This window comes from Callithrix jacchus, chromosome 6 (assembly GCF_049354715.1).
Source record: "Callithrix jacchus isolate 240 chromosome 6, calJac240_pri, whole genome shotgun sequence".
Lineage (NCBI taxonomy): Eukaryota > Metazoa > Chordata > Mammalia > Primates > Cebidae > Callithrix > Callithrix jacchus.
The window spans coordinates 28,766,237-28,791,435 of NC_133507.1; the positions used below are offsets into that span (position 1 = coordinate 28,766,237).

Below are 25,199 nucleotides of genomic sequence, written 5' to 3' on the forward strand. Positions count from 1 at the left end.
TTTTAAAATAAAGAATTTAGCATATTATAAAGATGACATTTCAAATCAGTGAGTGAAATAAGGATGCTTTTGGCTTTAAGTAAACTAAAAACTAACTACAGCTATGCTAAATGATACAAGAATATATTATCTCACATAACAGGAAGCTCAGAGGTGGTGTGGGCTCCAGGCATTACATCATCGGATCCATTTCTCTGCCCTGCTCTTGGCTCGTCCTTCCTTTTCTTTATCTTTAGACTGTATCCTCCCATTGTTACAAGATTGTCAAACCAAACAAGCAAATAAATAAAGTGTGTATTTGGACATGTCCAGTAAAAGGATGTCCTTCAATCACGGGATAAATGTCCTTTTATTCCCTCACTTGGTCTGACTTAGTTCCTGTACCCATCTCTGGATCTAAGGCATTGACAAGGGGAAAGCCATGTGCTGACTGGCTTATGCTGGAGCCCTTAACCAATCACAAGTAAGGAGAATGAAATTGCCATGACTAATTTAGAACAATCGGGACTCCTCTTTGAGCTGGGGATGGGGTCAGCTTCCCTTGCATCAAAAAAAACTGCAAAGTTATAAGGTGGCTACATGAACAAAGTCAGGATCTGATAGGAAGGAGAAGGAGGAATCAAACTGGGGAGACAACCAATAGTGCCTACTGCAGCAAGACCAGGATTAACAGCATATTAAATTGTAATAGGATAATAAAAAATTAACTTAGACCGTTAACTCTCAGACAGCCTTTGTGTCCAAGGCCAGGAGTGTCTGTGATGCTGCCGGAGGAGAGAGATGGCTCCAGAAGGGAGCTCCAGGTGGATTTATATCATTAGGCTGATATTTGGACAGATTCACGTTGTCAAGACTTCCACCTCTTCTATCTTTTCATTGCTTCTTTCTATTCTCTTCCACTTTCCTCCAATCCTCATGCAAAGGATTATCTTTTCCTTCACTGAGGACCATTAGATTTTCATTCTGATTTCAAAAGGCCCCCTTCCACAATCTCAGCTAGATTGGATTACAGAATCACTTTTAGATTAGGAGTCCAGGTGAGAATTGTCAGACGCTTTTCTCTGTGTTGCAGTAATGAGATATTGCTATAGCTATAAAACACTGGTCTCCTTTGATACCCTGAGGCCCATGTCTTGTTTTTAGCAACCACCATCAGGCAAATTGTGTGATGCAGACCCTATCCTTTCTATAATATGCATGACATTTTGTAATCAGACTACAGTAGACAGAGTGCTATGAGTTTCTCTGTATTACCTTTGGATGTAGGTAAGTCTACGTTTTTAAATTTTTCTTAGTAAAAGTAAAATTGATCCTAGGTTCATCTTCTAACAAAGAAAGTCATCTCAGTCATCATGAACCTCGCCCCGTTCTGTTCTGTGGAGGTCTTCATTGCACTCAAGTTCAGGGAGCCCTTTGATGTTCATGCTTATTAATAGCCATGTTGATGTGTTCATTATCCAAGCAGTAGGGTTTCTTCAAGGCAGGTGACTCAGATGCCTTCCTTCCGCTTAACGCAGCCCTGACTGCCAAGAGGCACTGTACACCACTCCCCTCTAAGGTTTTCCTCTGAAAAGGAGCAAGTTCTACTTAAGGAACTCCAAACCTCCAAGCCTTTAGACAGACAGCCCTCCAAACAATTCCACGTTTGTTTTGTTTAAGCATCATTAACACTTTGGTTTGGAATATTCAGATAAACTTCTAGTAAGTGTAATTATAGAAATGGTATAATATGTAGAGCTTATGTGACAGAACTTTTTACTTGGGAATAATCTGAATTAGACTCTCAGTGCCTCATAATCTCTGCTCAAAGAATTTGGAAACAATATGGACCTCTTTCCTAAGGTTAGAAGTGGGGGAACAAGCATCCTAAAACTAGGTCTCTTTTTTTTTTAATTAACTGAGTTTATTTCAGTAGTCTAGGAGATAACCTGAGGGTAATCTCCAGATTACCTGTTCTGAATTGAAACAGTCCAGAGAATCAGGGAGTCTGAATAAAATTTGAAGTACAGGGTACAAGAATTTAAAAGACCAGAGAGACCATTGAACTAGTTCACTTTATACATGCTGCCCTGCCCTGGAATAAGAGCTTATGGAAATCAGCTCACATGAACACTTCTGAACATGAGAAACAGGGCCCAGGGAGGGATATCCTCTGATCATACGTCCCTGCCACTAGCAGATGCCAGGTGCAGCCCTGGGGGGTTGAGCAGCTGGGGCAAGTAAAGAAACTCCTCCCCTTGGAGTGGCAACGCACCTCTCCTTCGCTGGGATGTGATTTTTTCTTCAACCAGGAGAGAGATCATAATACTTGTGTGATTACAACCTAATTTTGTAAATTCTGTGTTCATAAAATGTTGGGTGTTTAGTTGATGTTACCAGGCAGTCATGTCAATTCATCTTAAGGAAATGGTAATATGTATAATTGAGACTTCACTGAGAAAAAGTGGAAAATATGATGAAACGATTACGATATATCATTTATTGACGTATTAGAAACATCTAAATGGCGCCATTACATGGATTTTGACACATCTTTGAGCACATCACCAGCTTGAGACAAGGAGGAAACACTAGAGAATCAGTTCAAGCAGTACACAATACATCTGAGGCACCAACACACAGAAGAGAGGAAGGTCGGACACAACCTGCGTTTGCCAGGTACCACTGACTTAACGAAGTTTTAAGAGAATAGACAATAGGTTTCTTTTTTTTCTTTTTTCTTTTTTTTTTTTCAGAAAAACAAGGCTTTGGAATGTCTAGAAATTAAACCAAAGGTCCAGACTTTAAGCTTTAGGCTCACATTCTGTAATATATTTTGATAAACAGTCCAGAAACTCTTAAGCAGTTGAATTACTGAAACTATAGTTTGCAGCTAACTTATAAGTGACTTCAGGACTCCAAAAAGACAAGCTAATCTCTGATCTAGAAAGCATCTTTGAATCTAAAGTATACTTTTAAAAAGCATTCTTATTAATTCATTGACATGGACAAAATGGTGTATTTATGCATCAACTACGAGAAAGTATTTTGGTTGCTGTATTGGTATAGAACAGTTTAATTCCGCTAATGCATCATCAAGTAGTGATAAGGTACTATCCTGATGACTGTCTATTGAAAGACTGATGCAAAGGTCACGACTGACTGATGCAGGCAATGAGTGGCACGAGAATACCTGATATGACACATTTGTGCAATGGACCAGCTGTCCTGAATGAGCAACTCATCATGTTTGGTGTTTCACCTAAGCTAATCACTATAAATGGACCACATTCACTACTTAAGAAAAATTGAGTCTCCAAATCTTAGCTAAAGGTTTAGGGGGAAAAAATGCTCCTATGTAATGTCTTGCTATGCCCCCAGCTGGATACTACTAGCAGAGATTACTTTTAACCGACACTAACAGCTGGAAAAGTATATAAAATGGGTTCTCTCTCTCTCTCTCTCTCTCTCTCTCTCTCTCTCTCTCTCTCTCTCTCTGTGTGTGTGTGTGTGTGTGTGTGTGTGTGTGTGTGTGTGTTTGTGTTGTTTGCATTTAATGAGCTGCTGAGAATGATGGTTGCCTGTATGATTCTCTCTTTCACACATTGGAAAGTTGTTTCTTTGCCTGGGATTGCTTCTACTTAGTAAAAACTATTAATGATTAAATGGTTCTAAAAATAACAGAGTTGTCCACATCAAACCAAGTTCACGAGCTATAGATTTTGGCTAATTTATGTGCTTTCCTTATTTTCTTCCCTTCCTACAACGTATGAGACCATTAGCCCTCATGTTTGACTGCGTTTGCCAAGAATCCTGAAGGCCCACCACTAGTATTCATTAGTTGTCTTACTAAAGCACAATTTGAATTGTCTTAAGTTAATGGGAGAGCCTAGCTGGCCAGTCAGCACCCATATGGCTTTGTTGTTCTTAACATAAGCCTGCCATGCATTCAATAGGTCCAGCAGGTGACAGCAACCGAGGCAATGCCCCAGGAGAAATCTGGCCATGTCTAGAGATATTTTTGGTTGTCACAACTGGGGAGAGGGTGTTACTGCCATCTTGTGAGTGGAGACCAGAAATACTGCTAAATATCCTACAATGCACAGGACAGAGTCCTCCAAACACACCCCCAAGCTGGTTTTGTTTAACCATCATTAACTATTTTTTGAATATTCAGATGAATTTCTAGCAAAGGTAATTATTGAAAAATTATGTAGCTTTTATGTGGCAGAATTTTTTACTTTACGCATGAGTTCAGAGATCAAAACTTACAAAAATAACTGGGGATCTCATGGAGATACTAGAACTTTTCCAGGTAAACTTTATTCCATTTTGTGTAGCAGATGCATTATTTGAGATATTGCTTCAGCGGTCTCAAATAAATTAAAATTACTTCTTGTCCAGTGACTTCTATCTGTGCCAGGCACAATGGCAGGCACATTCACACATTGTGACATTTAATTCTCACCACAACCCTGTAAGGTGAGGCATTACTAATCCTATTTTACAGATGATGGGACAGAGATTCTGAAAAGTTGAACTGCCTGCTCAATGTCACACAGCTGGTAAATGATAAGACTGGTATGCAAACCCAAATATGTCCAACTCAAAGCCCTACGCTTCCCTCTACGTGTTGCTGTCCTCGGGAACTACTGAACTTTTAACTACAGAGCAAATAGATCTCAGCAGCACGAGGGGAAACATAAATGGGAATAACCAAAAATATATTCATCTAAGATGCGGCGACATTATACCGAATGTGTTAGGTCTCTACTTCCCTTCTCGGGTTTGCTCAAAGCAGCCTAAAAGGGTTGTTCAGGTTATTTCTACAAATCTCTTCTCACCTAGATAACTCAGGAAGAGAAGAAATCAGATCTTTCTTCAATTACCTAGATAACTGAAGGGAAAATGGCAGTTTGCATCCTCTAAAATCTTTAGGCTGCAAAATGAATGGTCCCCACTGCTTCTAACCTGAGAACCACCCACTTAACCTTTTAATCTATGCATACCCATCCTCAGTTGTCCTTAGAGTTTTGAGAATAATCTAGAAATGCCTCTTATAGCTCTAATCTATAAATATATCACATTCAACTCCAACTTAACCTTGACTGCTTTTCACAAGATTTCAACACAAGAGCCTGTGTCTGGGGAAAGTCTCATTCCTGGAGCAAGATTTGTCTCTAAGGCATCTGCTACCATGACATATCGTAATTCAGGGACCACATAGATGGGCTATTTGGGTACTCAGAGCACATACAAATTAGTATGTGAACAGAGTATATTACTGGAGAGCTAAACAATTTTAACCACACCTCGATTTACAGTTCCCTGACAGAGTCAGAGCCAGAACCCACAGGCCAGAGCCTCTTCCATGGGGGAAATCTGCCTCTACTCCATCAGATAGAACCCAGATACCCAGATTTAGTCACTGAGGGGTTGGTTAGGGGCTTTTGTACATTCTAACAAATGTTAAAGCCTCATTTTCTATGTAGGCACTTAATAGATTTATTACAAATGACGTACTCCAAATACTACCTCCTGATTTACATTCTTGTTTTCTGTTTGTCTGATAGAAAAGTACTGGTGTCCTCAGCTTAGATCATTGTACTCGTTGTTACCTTCAAACTCAAAGGCTTTCTTCCTTTGGAGAATTTTAAAAATTTTTATCTTCAAAACCCAATTATCCTGAGCTCTTCTCAAGTAGGCCTATAAAAAACCAGGGATTAGTCTCAGAAGTGAAGCAGCATCCTGCTTTCATATATTCTGAGGTGACCACACTTCAGATCATTAAGGAATGATCAGGAATCAGTCTCACCCATAGCCCCTTCCATAAACTATATAGATTTTTTTAAGCCTTTCAAAAACTTCTAGGTCATGATTTCTTCAAAATCAGACAGCTGCTTCATTTGTTCAATTTGCATAGAATGCCTTCTGAGGAGCTTCTTTTTACTTCTTAGGTCAACTGTCTTTGGTGAAGTTGGAGCAACAGGAACCATAGATTTTAAGCCACTAGCAAGAGAGGAAGAAGATTTGCTGCTAGATCTAATATCCGGAATAGGTGGGTTCAGATTCACATTTAAAGGCGGCAGGAAGCCAGGCCTAGTTTGAGAAATGCGATCAAGGAGCAGAGTTCCAGAACCTCGTCGTTCTAGAAGATGTGGCGGCCTGCGGCGTGCTGAGCTGGGGGATGTGCTAGGCACGGCATCCAGGGACTCTCGAGAGCCATGGAAAAGAGACAAATGGGAGCTGTTGAGCTTCTTTCTATCTAAAGGTCCTTTGCTGGATTCAAGGACAATGGTGTTGGGAGGGTCAGGCCCTGGCTGTGAATCTAAGTCATAGAGGTCATTTTCCAGCCGTTTGAAGGAGGCTGGCTCCTTGAGAGCAGAGGGCCCTGATGGACCCATAGCACATTTTTCTTGGTCAACAGGGAGCGTTCCTCTCCTGGCCAGACGCGGGTGGGGAGCCTGACCTTTTTCATAGGCTGCTTTCCAGGATGCTGGTGCTGAAGAGACTGGAATCTTTAGAACCTGCTCTGTGACTGTGTGAAAGAGGGTAGGGTCTTTGCTATCGATACTATTGGTTCTGGAGAGGGGCCCCCTTTTAGGGAAGGACACATCACTGATGCTCTTGATGACCTCATTGTCTGTGCTGGCACCATGGGTCTCGTCCTGACGCGTCGAGACTGCCAGCACCGAGGGCGCAATCAGGCCCCAAGGTTCAGACTGGAGCCTCTTCAGTTGGGGCAAACGGGCCCTTTTGAGATTACTGACTTTCCTGGTTGGTGATCCAGGTTCATTAAGAGCCTTGGAGGTGTTGCAACTGCTTGGATGCCCTGCTTGGAGGCTGAAGAAGTGATCTTCCTTCTCAGTGAGTGGAGAGTCTAGGCCTGGAGCCTTCAGCTCTATGTCAGAAGGAGATGCACACAGTGGAGGCGACTGCCTGTCTTCTACTTTGGGTGAAGGAGGGACATTAAGATACTGTTTGGTTGTTTTGGTGCCTGAAGATGACTTATCTGTTGTGATAATAATCACCTCCTTCCCTTTGGCTTTGCAGGCATCAAGGAGATGTTTCAACGCATCCTTATCATCTGCATTTATTGCATAAACCAGAGCTGAAGCCCCAGTGCGATCCTCAAGGCTGGGGTCTGCTCCATTCTCCAGTAATAAGGAGACCACTTCTCCTCCAGCTCGTCTGATACATGCATGGATGAGGGCGGTCTTGCCAGACTTATCTTGGATATTGGGGTCTGCCCTGTTGTCCAGCAGGTATTTCACCATCTTGGACTTGCTGATGCTTTGTTGGTCCACGTGCTTGGTGATGCACGCCACCATGAGAGCTGTTTCGCCTTTGTCATTGCTTTCGTTGATGTAAGCTCCCCCTTCCAAGAGCAGTCTGGCCAACCTGAGCCTCCCCAGCCACACAGCCTTTAGCAAAGAGTTTCCATCAGTTCTCAATTCAGTGTCATCATCCATCATATTGGGTACAGTTTAGCGTATCTGAGGCTCGGTAGCAATCAAACCTAGCAAAGGAAGAAGAGGGAACAAATGTTATATCTTTTACAGCAGATTTGTGCAGTGTGGTTATTACGCGGTCTGGGCACAACCATATCCCAACTTGATCCCAACTTACATTGACTTGGTCAACTTATCTAACATTGCTGAGTAGTTTCTGCATCTGTAATGAGTGTGTCGGGGTCGGGGGAGGGATAGTAGTAACCTAGTTCAGAGGGTCATTGTGAAGACTGTGTAAGAGAGTGTGTACAAAACGCCCACATGAAAAGCAGTGAACATAATGCCTAGCATAGCATAAATACTTGTTTAAATGCAAGACGTTATTGTGTTGACTGCACAGCACTTATCACAAACGCAGAACTCTGCATTCCTTAGAAAAAGGTTTGTGATTGTTTTCTTCACTGCTGTATCCTTAGCATTCAGCAGTGATTCGCATGCAATGAATAGGTGCCTCATAAATAATTGTTTAATGTGTTGTTATCAGTGGGCCTCAGAAAGACTATTAGGAAACACATCAGAATGTTAATCCTTATTCTGGGCGGTAGGATTATGAGTGGTTTCATATTTTTCTTTTTGCAGTTTTCCCAAAATAAATATGTGTTATTATTGCAATGGGGGTTGAGGGGGTGGGGAAGTGAAAACAATTGTAAAACAGAGTCACTCTCATTCTCCCTCTCCAGGCTGTAGTCCTCACTTTTCCAGCAGGTGTCAGAATCTGTGTTCTCCTTATTCAGAATAATGCCATGCTGTGTTCTTCCCTCTGATTGAACGGATAGGAGGCAGAGAATGGAGAAGGGGATTGCATTTTTGCTCACAAATATTAGGAAATACAGCTCAGACCAAAGCTTTCTCGGCTGAGGTTTGTCAAACCTCAGTTTTCTGTTTTGATTCTTTTGCCAGTTCCCTAATTCCTGTCCTCAAAATCTCCAACCTATGTGTTGCTTGAGAGGCCCTTCATAAATAAGGAGAGATGGGCATCCCAGTCTTGATGCTCTGCCAGCCCATGGGTACCACACTGGCCATGTCTCTGCCAGCACAACCCCGTCACATAGGCATTTTGTGCCCTGAGGCTCCTCATGAGCAGTTGGCTCATCTACCTACCACAATGCCCGAGCTTCCGCCTCATCTGATTCACATCATTCTTTCTCTTACTCTATTCTCCTAAGCAGTTATTTTATATTATTCTGTTGAGTTAGAGGGCAAAAGATTTTCTTGGTTGAAATTGAAAGATATGTATATACATCCCTTTGAAAAATTTAATACATGAATAGATACTTGCTATTTTTAAAAAACTAAACTACATGTACGTATATAAAGAGGAAGGGGTCTTTATTCACCTCCCATTCCTCCTTGAAGTCACTCTCCCCCCTCTTAAGAAGTAACCATGGTTAAGAGTCTAGTGTGTATCTTTCTGCTTCTTCAAATGCATTGTTCTGACAACTACATGAGTCTGATGTTCCTGTGTTTGTGTGTTCTGCTGGATTTCCTGCCAATCTACCATAATCCAAGGGCACTGTGTGTTTATTAAATACATTGACAGCAAATCTCCATTTCATTCTCTCCATCTCCTTCCTCTCTTCTCCTTCATTCTCCTACTGATCTGTGTGTGCTTGTGTGTGATGCTCTTTCTCTCTCCTCTCTTTCTGTCAATTTCAATCATTTTTTTTCCTTTGTGGTCCTATGTACCATTGTTGTGTTAAAGCCCTAGGCATCAATAAGCTTGTCAGTCTCTGAACTCTGGAGAATTGAAGCAGAATTTCCAAGGACTAGATAAATGAGTGGAATTTCCAGAGAAAGCATCCTTCTTTCCATTTCATCGAAGGGGTCCTTCTTCTCCTGGCCTCAGCCTACCTCTCTAGACTCATTCCCTGCCCCTCCAGTCATCTTCACATTCTATCTTCAAATCTCACTTCTCAGAGGCACCACTCTTCATGTGTGCTTCCTCTTGGCACTGCTCATGTTTCTAACTATAAGGCCTCCCTTCTCTTCTTTAATTATTCATCATCCCCCAAACATCAGCTCAAATGTTACTTCCTTTGTACTCAAGAGGAAAATCACTCAAGATCAAAGAGGGAGGGTTGAGTAAAATTACAGTGACTCATCCTCAGACTATATAAAGAACTCCTACAAATCACTTCCTCCAAAAGAGGATACACAAATGACCAATACACACATAAAAAGATACTCAGCCTCATTAGCACTCAAGGAAAAACAAATTAAAGCAAAACAAAATACCATTTTAGAATAGCTAAAATTAGACAGACTGACAATACCAAGAGGCACGCAGACAGGAAGCAACAGGAACCTGTTGGGAGTATAAATAAATTGAACTAAACAGAACCCTGACACAGTAATTCCATGCCTAGGTTTATAACTGTGGTAGTTTGCAAATGATGATCACCTCCCATCCTGGCACATACACTAGGAGTCAGCCTTGTGACTTGCTTTCACCTATAAAATGTAACATTGTGTGACTTTCAAGACAAAAGCTGAGTACACCTTGCAGCTTCCAAGTTTGCTGTCTTGGAACCCAGCTGCTGTGTAAAGAAGTCTGGAGTACCCACCAGGAAGGACACATGAAGTTTTAGCTGATAGCTCCAACTAACTGCAAGAATGTGAGTGAGACAGTCTCAGCCCAGCCAGCCCCAACCATCCCCTAGAGGATTGCAACTGCATTAGGGAACCCAGGTGAGACCAGCAGAAGAAACACCCAGAGCCTAGGGAAAGCATAGAAAAGAATAAACTAATATGTGTACCAAAAGACATCAGCAGCATTATTCATAAAAGACAAAAAATGGAAACAACCCATCAGGAATAAAATAGGCTGGGCATGGTGACTCACAAGTCTAATCCCGGCACTTAGGGAGGATCTTTAGAGACCAGGAGTTTGAGACTAGCCAAGGCAACATAGTGACACCCTGCCTCTAAAAAGGAAAAAGCTGGGTATGATGGCTTGCACCTATAGGCCGGGCTACTCAGGAGGCTGAGGCAGATGGATTGCTTGAGCCCAGGAGTTCAAGGCTGCAGTGAACTATTATCACACCACTGCAGTCCAGCCTGAGTGACAGACTCCATCTCTTAAAAAAGAAGAAAATAGGGAGGACTCAAGATGGCGCTGTGAGAACAACCCAGGATTGGAGCTCTCGTTGAATCCGCAACCGGTGAGTCGGAGTTGCATTTCCAGACTGATCTTTGTTGCCCACAGAATGGGGAAACTCCCAAGAATAAAAAAGACAAAAATAGGGAGGACTCAAGATGGCACTGTGAGAACAACCCAGGATTGGAGCTCTCGTTGAATCCGCAAACGGTGAGTTGGAGTTGCATTTCCAGACTGATCTTTGTTGCCCACAGAACGGGGAAACTCCCAAGTATAAAAAAGACACGGGACGCCAGGCAGTAGGTCTGCCTGGCGAAGCCGGCAGCTGGGGCGGTGGCGGTCGGCCCTACCCAGCAATCCCCACAGGGCACGCTTGTCCGGGTGCCCTGTTGAACCAGCAAGCTGAGACTTGAGAGGGCTGGACTTGAGACTGAATGAGACTTGGACAGTAGGCCAGCCCAGGGGATTGCAGGGACAGATCGTTTGGGATACCCAGTGGGACGAACAAAACCGCGATTTCAAACTATCCCGAGCTGACGGTCCGAGACGCTCTGTGGGGGAGGGGCGTCCACCACTACCGAGGCAACCCGCCCCAACTGAGATACACGCCCACTGCTGACGCAGCCAGCCGTTGCAGAGGCAACCCGTCCCTACTGTGATACACGCCCACTGCTGACGCAGCCTGCCGTTGCCGAGGCAACACGCTACAATGAAGAGACTCCGCCACAGGGCGTGGCGGAGACCACAGCAGAGCCTGCAGAAACAGGGCGAATCACACAACAGCAGGGCAGAGACTCGGCAGCCAAACAGTGGCTAGTCTGCCTTCTAGCTGGGCAGGACACCTCATCGGACATCAAAAAATAAAGCCCGAACCCCCCAACACAGAGCATTTGAGAAAAAAAGGGTTTTTTTTAATGAGCTCTGTTGCAGCAGAATCAAACATAGCAGCCTAACAGCCCTGAATGAACAACAGAGCTCACAGCTCAGAAATTGAGCTCCTATAAAGTACAGACTGTCTCCTCAAGCAGCTCCCTGACCCCTCTATATCCAAAAGACTGACATTTGGCAGGCATCATCCTGGGACAAAAATAGCAGAAAAAGAAATGGGTAGCATCCCTCACTGTGCCACAGCTGCTTGCGGTGCACCCCAGACAAGCAGGGCCTGGAGTGGACCTCAGCAGTCGTACAGCGAAGGGGCTAGGCTGGTAGAAGGAAAACCAAGTAACAGAAATACTTCATCATCAACAATCTGGGTGTCCACTCAGACACCCAATCGAAAAGTCAGCAACTACGCAGACGACAAGCAGATAAACCCACAAAGATGGGAAGAAACCAGCAAAAAAAGGACGAAAACACCCGAAACCAGAACACCTTGCCTCCTAGAAAGGACCAAAACTCCTCACCAGCAAGGGAGAAAAGCTGGACGGAGAATGACTGTGCTGAAATGACGGAATTAGACTTCAGAAGGTGGATAATGAGAAACTTTTGTGAGCTAAAAGAACATGTATTAAATCAATGTAAAGAAACTAAGGAACTTAAAAAAAGATATGAGGAAATGATAACAAGAATGGATAACTTAGAGAGGAATATGAATGATTTAAAGGAGATGAAAAACACAATACGAGAACTTCACGAAGCATGCACAAGTTTCAATAGCCGAATTGACCAAGCAGAAGAAAGAATATCTGAAGTCAAAGACCACTCAATGAAATTAAACGAGAAACCAAGATTAGAGAAAAAAGCGCAAAAAGGAATGAACAAAGTCTCCAAGAAATGTGGGACTATGTGAAAAGACCTAATCTACGTTTGATAGGTGTACCAGAAGGGGACGAAGAGAATGAATCCAAGCTGGAAAATACTCTTCAGGACATCATCCAGGAAAATTTCCCCCACCTAGCAAGACAGGCCAACACTCAAATGCAGGAAATACAGAGAACACCACAAAGATATTCCGCAAGAAGAGCAACCCCAAGGCACATAATCGTCAGATTCAACAAAGTTGAAATAAAGGAGAAAATACTAAGGGCAGCCAGAGAGAAAGGTCGAGTTACCCACAAAGGGAAGCCCATCAGACTCACAGCAGATCTCTCAGCAGAAACACTACAAGCCAGAAGAGAGTGGGGGCCAATATTCAACATTCTTAAAGAAAAGAACTTTCAACCCAGAATTTCATATCCAGCCAAACTGAGCTTCAGAAGTGAAGGAAAAATAAAATCCTTTACGAACAAGCAAGTACTCAGAGATTTTGTCACCACCAGGCCTGCTTTACAAGAGCTCCTAAAAGAGGCACTACACATAGAAAGGAACAACCAGTACCAGCCATTCCAAAATCACACTAAAAGTTAAAGAGCATCAACATAATGAAGATTCTACAACAAGTAACAGGCAAAACAGCCACTTAGCATCAAAATGGCAGTATCAAATTCACACATAACAATATTAACCCTAAATGTAAATGGACTAAATGCACCAATCAAAAGACACAGACTGGCAAATTGGATAAAAAGCCAAAACCCATCAGTGTGCTGTATCCAGGAAATCCATCTCACATGCAAGGATACACAAAGGCTCAAAATAAAGGGATGGAGGAAGATTTACCAAGCAAATGCAGAGCAAAAAAAAGCAGGAGTTCCAATTCTCATCTCTGATAAAATAGACTTTAAAGCAACAAAGATCAAAAGAGACAAAGAAGGCCATTACATAATGGTAAAAGGATTGATAAAACAAGAAGAGCTAACGATCCTAAACATATATGGACCCAATGCAGGAGCACCCAGATACATAAGGCAAGTTCTTAAGGACTTACAAAGAGACTTAGACTCCCACACAATAATAGTGGGAGACTTTAACACTCCGTTGTCAATATTAGACAGATCAACCAGACAGAAAATCAACAAGGATATCCAGGGCTTGAACTCAGACCTGGAGCAAGCAAACCTGATAGACATTTACAGAACTCTCCACCCCAAATCCACAGAATATACATTCTTCTCAGCACCACATCACACCTACTCAAAAATTGACCACATAATTGGAAGTAAAGCACTGCTCAACAAATGCAAAACAACTGAAATCATAACAAACAGCCTCTCAGACCATAGTGCAATCAAGTTAGAACTCAGAATACAGAAACCAACCCAGAACCGCACAGCTTCATGGAAACTGAACAACCGGCTCTCGAATGTTGACTGGGTAAACAATGAAATGAAGGCAGAAATAAGGAAGTTCTTCAAAACCAATGAGAACGAAGACACAACATGCCAGAACCTCTGGGACACATTTAAAGCAGTCTCTAGAGGAAAGTATATAGCAATAAGTGCCCATATGAGGAGAATGGAGAGATCCAAAATTGACACCCTATCGTCAAAATTGAAAGAGCTAGAGGAGCAAGATCAAAAAAACTCAAAACCCAGCAGAAGACAAGAAATAACTAAGATCAGAGCTGAACCGAAGGAGATTGAGACACGAAAAACCCTCCAAAAAATCAATAAATCCAAGAGCTGGTTTTGTGAAAAGATCAACAAAATAGACAGACCACTAGCCAGACTGATTAAAAAGAAAAGAGAGAACAACCAAATAGATGCAATAAAAAATGATAAAGGGGAAATCACCACAGATTCCACAGAAATTCAAACCATCATCAGAGAATATTACAAACAACTCTATGCACATAAACTAGTAAACGTGGAAAAAATGGATAAATTCCTGGACTCCTGTGTCCTCCCAAGCCTAAGCCAGGAGGAAGCTGAAACTACAAATAGACCAATAACAAGGTCTGAAGTCGAGGCAGCAATTAAGAGCCTACCACTCAAAAAAAGCCCAGGTCCAGACGGATTCACAGCCAAATTCTACCAAACACACAAAGAGGAGCTGGTACCATTCCTTCTAAAACTATTTCAAACAATCCAAAAAGAGGGAATACTTCCCAAATCATTTTACGAGACCAACATCATCCTGATACCAAAACGCGGCAGAGACCCAACAAGAAAAGAAAACTTCAGGCCAATATCCATGATGAACATAGATGCAAAAATCTTCAATAAAATATTGGCAAGCCGAATGCAACAGCAAATCCAAAAACTTATTCACCATGATCAAGTAGGATTCATCCCAGGGTTGCAAGGCTGGTTCAACATATGCAAGTCTATAAACGTAATTCACCACGTAAACAGAACCAAAAACAAAAACCACATGATTATCTCAATTGACGCAGAGAAGGCATTTGACAAAATTCAACAGCCCTTTATGCTAAAAACCCTCAATAAACTCGGTATCGATGGAATGTATCTCAAAGTAATAAAAGCTATTTATGACAAACCAACAGCCAATATCATACTGAATGGGCAAAAACTGGAAGCATTCCCTTTGAAATCTGGCACTAGACAAGGATGCCCTCTCTCACCACTCCTATTCAATATAGTTCTGGAAGTTCTAGCCAGAGCAATCAGGCAAGAAAAAGAAATAAAGGGTATTCAAATAGGAAAGGTGGAAGCCAAATTGTCTCTATTTGCAGACGACATGATAGTATACCTAGAAGACCCCATCGCCTAAGCCCAAAAACTCCTGAAACTGATAAGCAACTTCAGCAAAGTCTCAGGATATAAAATCAATGTGCAAAAATCACAAGCATTCGTCTACACCAATAACAGACTTAAAGAAAGCCAAATCAAGAACGAACTGCCATTCACAATTGCTACAAAAAGAATAAAATACCTTGGAATACAACTCACAAGGAACGTAAGGGACCTCTTCAAGGAGAACTACAAACCACTGTTCAACGAAATCAGAGAGGACACAAACAGATGGAGAAACATTCCATGTTCATGGTTAGGAAGAATTAATATCGTGAAAATGGCTATACTGCCCAAAGTAATTTACAGAATCAATGCTATCCCCATCAAGCTACCATTGACTTTCTTCACAGAACTGGAAAAACCACCATGAACTTCATATGGAAGCGAAAGAGAGCCTGCATAGCCAAGTCAATTCTAAGCAAAAAGAACACAGCGGGGGGCATCACACTACCGGATTTCAAACTATACTACAAGGCTACAGTAATCAAAACAGCATGGTACTGGTACCAAAACAGAGATATAGACCAATGGAACAAAACAGAGGCACCGGAGGCAACACAACATATCTACAACTATACAATCTTTGATAAACCTGACAAAAACAAGCAAGGGGGAAAGGATTCCCTGTTTAACAAATGGTCTTGGGAAAACTGGCTAGCCATGTGCAGAAAGCAGAAACTGGACCCCTTCCTGACACCTTACACTAAAATTAACTCCAGATGGACTAAGACTTAAACATAAGACCTGGCACCATAAAAACCCTAGAAGGAAATCTAGGCAAAACTATCCAGGACATAGGATTAGGCAAGGACTTCATGAACAAAACACCAAAAGCACTGGCAACAAAAGCCAAAATAGACAAATGGGACCTAATGAAACTCCACAGCTTCTGCACGGCAAAAGAAACAGTCACTAGAGTGGATCGGCAACCAACAGAATGGGAAAAAATTTTTGCAGTCTGCCCATCTGACAAAGGGCTGATATCCAGAATTTGCAAAGAACTCAAACGGATTTACAGGAAAAAAACAAACAAGCCCATTCAAAAGTGGGCAAAGGATATGAACAGACACTTTATGAAAGAAGACATATATGAGGCCAACAATCATATGAAAAAATGCTCATCGTCACTGGTCATCAGAGAGATGCAAATCAAAACCACATTGAGATACCATCTCACGCCAGTTAGAATGGCGATCATTAAAAAATCTGGAGACAACAGATGCTGGAGAGGATGTGGAGAAAAAGGAAGACTTTTACACTGTTGGTGGGAGTGTAAATTAGTTCAACCATTGTGGAAGACGGTGTGGCGATTCCTCAAGGCCTTAGAAATAGAAATTCCATTTGACCCAGCAATCCCATTACTGGGTATATATCCAAAAGACTATAAATCGTTCTACTATAAGGACACATGTACACGAATGTTCATTGCAGCACTGTTTACAATAGCAAAGACCTGGAATCAACCCAAATGCCCATTGATAATAGACTGGATTGGAAAAATGTGGCACATATACACGGTGGAATATTATGCAGCAATCAGAAATGATGAGTTTGTGTCGTTTGTAGGGACATGGATGAATCTGGAGAACGTCATCCTCAGCAAACTGACACAAGAACAGAAAATGAAACACCGCATATTCTCACTCATAGGTGGGTGATGAAAAATGAGAACACATGGACACAGAAAGGGGAGTACTAAACACTGGGGTCTATTGGGGGGAAAAGGGGAGGGCCAGTGGGAGGGGGAGGTGGGGAGGGATAGCCTGGGGAGAAATGCCAAATGTGGGTGAAGGGGAGAAGGAAAGAAAAGCACACTGCCATGTGTGTTCCTACCCAACTGTCTTACATGCTCTGCTCATGTACCCCAAAACCTAAAATACAATAAAAAATTAAAAAAAAAAAAAGAAGAAAATGTAGTATATTCGTACTCTGGAATATCATACACCATATTGTATATGCTCTCTTTCTTTTTCTCTTACACACGTGCAAGCAGACACATAAATATGCACAACTAGATGCCACATCCCCTGTGTTCCTTAATACTTTGCAATTTTCTTTGAATATTAATCTTGTTAATCACCTAGGTCAGCCTCCTCCATAGAACCTTGTACCCAAGGGAGAAATACTGTCCATTCTCCCTTTTCAGCTGTGTGACAATTAAAAACTAGGCTAAAGGAAAAGATGGAGGAAAGGAGGGAAAGAAGGTGAGAAGGAGGATGGATGGATAAGTGGGTTACATTTTACGTTGTGTGCAGTGCAAATCACTTACCTCTAGTCTAGCTCAAAGTCAAGAGAGGGAGGAAGAGAAGCAGGAAGGGAGGCAAAGAAGAAAGGAAGGGAGGAAAGAAGATGGTATATGTAGAAGAATGCTTCTCTCCCTTCAGCTGGAATCAGTGGCCGCCTCCTCCACTATGCTCAGGTCTTGTCCCTATTTCAACTCTTGCCCTTCAGCACCTAAGGAGGCAGCAGGTTGGAGATAAGGCAACCGAGTTCTTTTCTGTGGTCTGAAATATCTATATCTAGCCCACCAGTAGTCATAATATTCTGTGTGCTCAGTGACTTGTTTTGCAAGTTGTCTATAACCATTTTTTCACTGTGGGCCTCCCAACTGAAATTCCTTAAATGATAAAATGCAAGAGCTTTGTCTGAGGACAGAATCAGGTGCTTACCTCACTTGTAGCCCAGATAAAATGTGCTGGGCTAACAATAACTGTCAGCATGCTGCAATAATCCTGCACTTTTCATTTTAAGAATACTGGGCTTGGCAGGACACAGTGGCTCACGGCTGTAACCCAGCATTTGGGAGGGCCAGGTGGGTGGATCACCTGAGGTCAGGAGTCCAAGACCAGCTTGGCCAACGTAGTGAAACCCCATCTCTACTAAAAATACAAAAATTAGCCAGGCGTGGTAGCGCATGCTTGTAATCTCAGCTACTCAGAAGGCTGAGGCAGGAGAATTGCTTGAACCTGGGAGGCGGAGGTTGCAGTGAGCTGAGATCACCCCATTGCACTCCAGCCTGGGTGACTAGCGAAACTCTGCCTCAAAACAAACAAACAAAAAGAATACTTGGCTTAAAAGACTGGCATTTACATAGCCACAGTTGACAATAGCCTCACAAATTACAGCAGACTAAATTCATGCATCAGCCCAGATTTGCATAGCCACGCCTACTGTCCCTATCTTGGGTGTTACACACTTACCTTGCTTTCTTGCCTCAGTGGTCTTAGCAAAGTCCAAACTTTTCCCACAGTTTTAGTGTCAGGCCATTGCTGCTGTTGTCTGGTACAAATAGTGGACCCCTACGCCTGGTTTCTGCTGACCAGAAGAAACTGACTCGCCTAACTTTCTCCAGCAGTTGCCTGGAAAAACTAGGTCATTCAACCAAGAAGTAGGAGGGAGTTAACCCTTTGTAGAACAGATGTTGACCAATAGGAAATAGAGGATGGGAAAGAGATGTCATGTGAACGCTTCTCCCTCTCCTCACCCAACTGCCTGTTCCAGGATGCAATTGATTATACAATTTCCATATGGTGGAATAATCAGTGCGTTTGTCATGAAGCTGTGTCTAGCTCAATAATGTATCCCCTTGTATTTGCTTTTCCTCTTCCCTTGCATCACTTTTCATTTTCCTTCATTCCTATTCCCCGGGATTTAAGCCCAATAAACTGTGAATATGCATGTTTTTGCTCCAGACTGAGGTTAACTATCTCCCCTGAACCATGAAATGCCCCTTTCATGAAGGTTTTCCTACCATTTCACAGATGAGGAAACTGAAGCCAAGAGTAACGAAGTGGCTTGCCCATGGTCATTCAGGGATGAATGCGTGACTCTGACAATCTCTCACAAGCTACAGTGACTCTTTCTGATATTATCTCTGCCTTCCCCGACACACAGAGTGAGGCTGACGGTTTATATTACTTGACTTGCCCCATGTGGATTTTGAAATCGAGACTGAGAAACACCAGTTATGCTGGGCTGTTTGTAGGGAACTCTGGATGTAAGAGCTGCATTTGTGGGTCAGCCACAAGTGCAGAGAAGCAGAAAAGGAGACGTGCAGAGGAAGAAGAATGAAGTAAACACACTGAGAAGCTGAGATGAGCGGCAGGGAAAGAGCACTTTTCCTCTCTTCTCAAGTTTCAACTGTCTTTGGAGTCCATGAACACCTTAGAGGCCTTCCAATAAATTAGCATGCTTTTGTTTCCGGTGGCTTGAATTAACTTCTGTTACTTACAACCAAGTAAACCTTGACTGAAACAATGGCATTACTTGCTCATTCATTCATTCATAATCAAACATGTATTAACTATCTACTCGCTCATTCATTCATGATCAAACATGTATTGACTACTCCACGCTAGGTGTTAAGGATTAAAAAGATGTATAAAATTCAGGAATGGTTGCTGAGGTATTTACAATTTAGAAGGAAGGCAGATGTATGTTTTAACGATAGTAATAAACATTTGTGGTATGCTTGCCACGTGCCAAGCAATGTGCTGAACACTTTATATGCATTATGTCATTTAATCCTTACAGCAATTCTATAAGGAGGGTTCTATTATTATCTCTATTTTATCAAAAATGAAATTTCAGGAAGGTAGTCACTTACCCCAAATCACCCAGGCAATCTGTTGTGGAGCTGGAATTCAGATCCAGGCAGTCTAACTCCAAAGACCATGTTCTTAGCCTCTGCCTGACATAATTGTAGTGCAAAGTAATAGTAATAAGTCCCAGAATGGAAGACAAATACAAAACAAGGAGACATGAGTGCCAGGAGGGACTCAGAGTGCAGATTAGGAAACGACTCACAAAAAGAATAAAATTAAGCCAGCACTTGAAAAACATCAGTGGAAATTTGTTGAACCAAAAGAGGGAAGTCATTACATTCAGGGGTAAGTATAAATTCAAAGGCGGAAGGTAGCAGAACATGGACATTTCAAGAACTTGACGATTGGTGCATGGTGGTGGTGGGAAGTGCATTGATGAAGCAAGCAAATATGAGGGGGTCTACCGAGATCAAAGTTCCTTGCAGCCTTGTCCTCCAGTCTGACATTTGTTATGTAGAAATAGGAAACCAGCACAGAATTTTAAGGAAGAGAATGACATGATCATTGGCCACAATGTGGGGAATAAATTGGGAGGCTGGAGGGTCACCTAGGAGTCTCTGATAGAGGAAGAGTTTCAGAAATGGCATAGCAGGGAGCTAGAGGAAGAGTCAAGCTGGAGAGATGTTTGCAAGGTAGAACTGAATACTGGTCCATTCGACAAAAGTGTCAACAAAATCTAATTTACCTTAATTTGAAAATGTATCTCCTTTTGTGCATTGCAGTGAACAAATATTAAGAACACCTATTGTTGTAAATATTAGATGATTTACAGGATCTCTAAGCTTGTTGGAGACAAAAAAAGCAATCTAGGTTGACAAAAGCTGACACATTCCCAGAACGTGGAAATCCCACCCACTTTGGTTCCTCTGGGTAGAATATTTTCGTCTTGAAAAATTAGCAAATATGAAGTGGATTTTTTTTCACATTTCATAAGAAGAGTAAACTGAGAAGTGAGCAAAGTTTGCCTGGTTCCTTCCTTGCTGTCCCCTCGGTCTCTCCCCGCCACCCCCAATGCCCCCCAACCCTTACTATCCCTTTCACCTCTCTGGGCTGTTTTCTGCTGGACTCATTTTTATTTTAAAGGTGGCCAATGTATGTTACAAGGGCACAGTGGCTGGAGGAGAAATGCTGAAGACTAAAATATTACCAGTGTCAGAAATTAAAATGATACCTTCTTTCACAGAGACAATAAGTAGATGGAAGTGTTTGTCCTGAAGTCCTTTGATTATTTTATTGTCCCCCAAACTAAGGTTGTCTTATATTTTTTAAGCTGAGAGAAGCCATCTTGTCCAATCTTCCCTGTTTAGAGACAGAAAACTTAAAGACAGGGATTGACGCTTTTATCTCTCTGAATCCAGGGTCTTTCACTTGGATGCCTTCTTGGATCTTTGGCCTAAGTAGTTTAGGCCAAGATTACATATTGAAGGTCTGATGGCCAATTTAGCCCACAGCCGTGTCTTGCCTGGCTGGCACTGTGTTTTAAATTTCCTTTGAATGTTTTAGGGTGGATTATTCACTATTCAGTTTGAAAATTCACTGACCTGTCATACTCTGCAGTCTTGTAATTGGCCTGATTCATACCTCCAGGTTACTTAACTGGCCTGTGTAGGGATGCGGGTTTGTGTATAAAAGTAAAATACATTATATATAAAGTCATGATGCTGGGGTTTTGTCCTTTCTGTGACTTCCTAGCTGCTTATCTCTTCAGAGTTTTTAGAAGGCCAAAGTAAGCTAATTGGTGTAGACCTTTATGTAAACTTTAAAGTATGGTGTGCTTTATAAATTAAATGTGAGCCACTATAAATTATGTAACTAACACTTAATTCCCTTAGTGCAGATACAATGTCATACACTTTATTTCCCCTTCTTTGAGTCACACTGACATCGGATTTCCAATTAAACATTCCTTGTTTGTCACAGTGAAGATCTCCCAGAGGGTAAGGAAAGGATTTATACAAAAGAGAAGGGTCTCCAGACTTTTGCCAACACCTTCAAAGTTTCTAGACCTCCAAGAAAGAGCTTGGATATACACTTTCTAGTGCTTAGAGATCAGAGCAAGTTTCTAGGACTTTTCAATATATGTACTTCGTAATCATTTTATCTGTTGTTGTGGTCTTAATCTTGTTTCACCTCTGTTTTCTTGACTACTTCTAATATATGCAAAGCCACATCTTGTAGATCCTTATAAATTGCTTTAAATTCTTTGTGGAACAAAGTAGAATATGATCAATAAACATTTATGAGATTGATCCATATGAAGTTGCTGTTTCAAAATGGTTTTAAAAACCATCAATGTAACATATTTAAAGTACTTGTCTAAATACACTTTAGTGCTGTAACTTCCCCATAATCCAAGCTCCTGAGGATGTGCCAGTACATGTGGAAGGATTATAAGCTAAAGAGGTGGAAGACCTGGATTCTAATCCCATCTCTGCTACTAAGTACCTGAGTAATTTTGGGCAAGCATCATTTTGCCAAACGAGTAGAATAACTCCAGTCTTGCCTACTTTACAAGATTAAATGATAGGATTAAATGATAGGCAATATGTCCACACTCTCTATAAAGTCCTCTTAAAAAATCTAAGAGGCTATTACATACTGAACTAAGCTCATCCAGAATTCCTGCCACTGAGCCCCTCTCTCTGCCTAGCCCCCTCGGTTTGTGCTGAGGGAAGTGTTCACAACCAATTCTCCTTCTCTTCTATTACCTGCTCCCTCCTTTCAGTCTCTAACACCCAAATACAATTCCCAGTTTGCCAGTCTTTCCACAGACATGATCTCCTTGGCCAACCTCCCCTGGCACTTTGGCAAGGAAAGCATTATCAAGTATTTACAGATACCTAAAATCTGAAGTTCAGACACATTTAGTAATTTTGCCTAAGGGCACAGATTTGTAAGCGCTACAGCTTTGATTTAAACCCTGTTCCTCTGATCCCAAGTTCAGAGCTATTTCACGCAGGGATTCCACTCAAGCACATCTTCCCACCACTGCAATCTGGCAGAGTTGAAGAGCGCGGTGCGGCCATTGCTAGTTCCAAAACCTGGACAAGTTACTCGGCCGCTCTTTCTTCAGTTTCCTCATCTGTAAAATGGGGATAATCATAGGACACAAATTTGTGGTGCATTGGCTTAGCACGGGACCTTGGCGCATGGTAAGCGCTTCATAAATGCTAGATTTTTTTTGAGAAGTTTGGGTACACCTGAAACCCAAGGAGGCCACACCGTTTGGCTGTAGTTGTCGCGGAAGCTTGGGAGATATCTTTACACTCCGCCTCTTCCTTCTGCAGTCACGGGAAGCAGTTAGAAGTAGATCAGAAATTGAACACGTTTGCTTTTGCTATTCGAGAGCCCTTTCTGGCGCGGAGCTGGGGGCGGCGTTACGTAGCCGCCCTGGACTGAGAGCAGCGGTGGCCCGGGGCCAGGGCGCCTGGCGGCTCCCGGCTCGCTGCGCGCCTCGGCCGGCCGGGCGCGGGCTCTGTCCGAGGTGCTGAATTCCGGGCTCCGGCCGCGCCGGCAGAATGTGCTGGCGTCCATTATTGCCGGTGCCTGTGGGCATCTTCCAGAAGGCCGAGCGTGGGGGTCAGGTGAGACCAGGGCGGTAAGTGCTTCTCCCATCATTTCTCAGAAATGCTTAGATGCCTACTTCTTACAATTTCGTGCGTATCGTCAGGATCATAACCTCTCACCGCCAGTTCCTCACAGGTTTCTGCAAAAATTTACGACTTTTCTCCCCCTTCAGCCCCTGCAAAAATCCAGACACCTATCACCCAGCCCCGCTCCGCAACCATTTCCTACAAAAATCCAGGCCCCTACGCATCTCATCCCCACGCGTCAATGCAGAAATTAAAAAAATGTTAAATCCGCCTTCCATTCCCATCTCCCACAATTTCCTGTGATAAAAGCAAGCTCTCTCCTACCAGTTCCCCACTCCTGCCTGTGGCTAAACAGCATGGACTGACTTCTCGGAAGCTCGAGGTCCCACCCAGGAGACCAGTGGAGACCCCTGGGGTGCGCTTACCTGGTGGGGACAATCGCCGAGCGAGGCCACCCGGGGCCAGTCTACGGGTAGTGTCATTATTATTCCCAAAGCAAAATCAGGGGGCGGCCCGCACCTCTACCCGCAGCTGAGGGCTGGCTGCCAGAGGGCACTGCCAGACTGAACTAGCGCCGGGAGCTGGGGCTACCCCGGGCCCCGCGGGTCCTGTTGAATCACTTGCCCAGAACTTCTTCAAGGTTCTTGAATAAAACCTCTGCGTCAGTTCCTTCATATCAGTCCACCGCTCCTCCAAGTTGCGGCGGGAACAGGGGAGTTTGGGGGTTGGTTTTGTTTGGGATTAAGAGAAAGAAAGAAGCATGAAAGAAAGACAGGAATCGCCCGGGTTCCGCGCCGCGGGTGTGCAGGTCTCCTGCGCAGCCCAAGCCCTCCGGCTTGGTCTTCGGCTGGCTGTGCTGGCTGATGACGCGCTACTGCCCGCTGGCGCCGAGAGCAGCTCTCCAGCCGAGACTGGCGAGGGTTGTGTGGGTGTGCGGGCTGCAAGGAAGGAGGAAGGAGGGGGCCGCGGGGAAGGGAAGCGCCTACCTGCAGCCGCGGAGCCAGCCTCCCCACCCCCTCGACCCCAGCTCTTGGAGTTCTGGCTCACTCAGCAACTTAGCAGGGAGCTCTTAGACCCCCGAGCGTGAGTGCGGAGCAGGCGCAGCCGCCCCCCCACCCCGCCCCCAGGGTCCGAAGAAGTGAGGACGCTCCCAAAGCCTGACATTGCAGGTCTCAGACCCTGGCAGGGATTTGAACTCGAGTCTCCTTTGTTCTTTCTGCGGCCCTGCCCTTCTCGGCTTTCCAAGACACACGCGCTGGAATCTCAGGCTGTCTGTCCACAGTATGGGAAAGTGAGGGAGTGATGAGGGTGCCAGTCTGATCCTGAAGACTGGATGGGCACAATTTGATGACGAGGGCTGGTTCCATGGCCGTTGGGTTTCATTCCAAAGCCCTGCTTTACCCCCACCGGCCACCTACTCCTTGGCCTCCCATGGCCAACATTGTTCGTGGACAATCTTTGTTTCCTTTTTATAAAATGGTTAATAGTTGCTGTATATGATCGAATGCATAGGGCACTGTATTTAGAAAGTAAATGACTCATCCTTGTAATCCCAGCACTTTCGGAGGCCAAGGCAGGAGGATCTTTGGAGGCCAGGAATTCAAAACCAGCCTACACAACATAGTGAGACTTACCAAAAAATAGTCTGTACAATAAATAAATAAATAAAACTAAAATTCTTTCCAAAAAAAAAGAAGATGAGTGCCCTCTCCTTCCACATCCTGCAGTGTCCGTCCCCAACTAATCAGTTCCCCAGTGGTAACCAGCATTTTTGTCTAGATACATATTTCTAGACACAGGGGTTCTATTGCCCTATTTTTTTAAATCCCTACTTCTTGAGT

At 43.2% G+C, this 25,199-nt stretch overlaps 1 protein-coding gene and 1 long non-coding RNA gene across 4 annotated transcripts in view; one reads left to right on the forward strand and one right to left on the reverse strand.

Moving 5' to 3' along the window:
- Window positions 1-4,284: 4,284 nt before the first annotated feature.
- Window positions 4,285-24,271, reverse strand: ANKRD34C (ankyrin repeat domain 34C). The gene is made up of 2 exons (XM_002749216.6): window positions 23,784-24,271; window positions 4,285-7,498 (listed from the first exon to the last, which is right to left on the reverse strand). Exon 2 carries the CDS (start codon window positions 7,452-7,454, stop codon window positions 5,847-5,849), a length of 1,608 nt encoding a protein of 535 aa, XP_002749262.1. The 5' UTR covers window positions 7,455-7,498; window positions 23,784-24,271; the 3' UTR covers window positions 4,285-5,846.
- LOC144576609 (uncharacterized) overlaps window positions 23,163-25,199 on the forward strand; it is a 122,991-nt gene continuing 120,954 nt past the window's right edge. For all 3 annotated transcript variants that reach the window (XR_013518806.1, XR_013518805.1, XR_013518807.1), the window contains exon 1: window positions 23,163-23,363. This is a non-coding gene — a long non-coding RNA (uncharacterized LOC144576609). The remainder of the gene's footprint in view (window positions 23,364-25,199) is intronic.

Coding starts and splice junctions, on each gene's coding strand:
- ANKRD34C (XM_002749216.6), bottom strand. CDS start 7,454: ATGATGGATGATGACACTGAATTGAGAACTGATGGAAACTCTTTGCTA.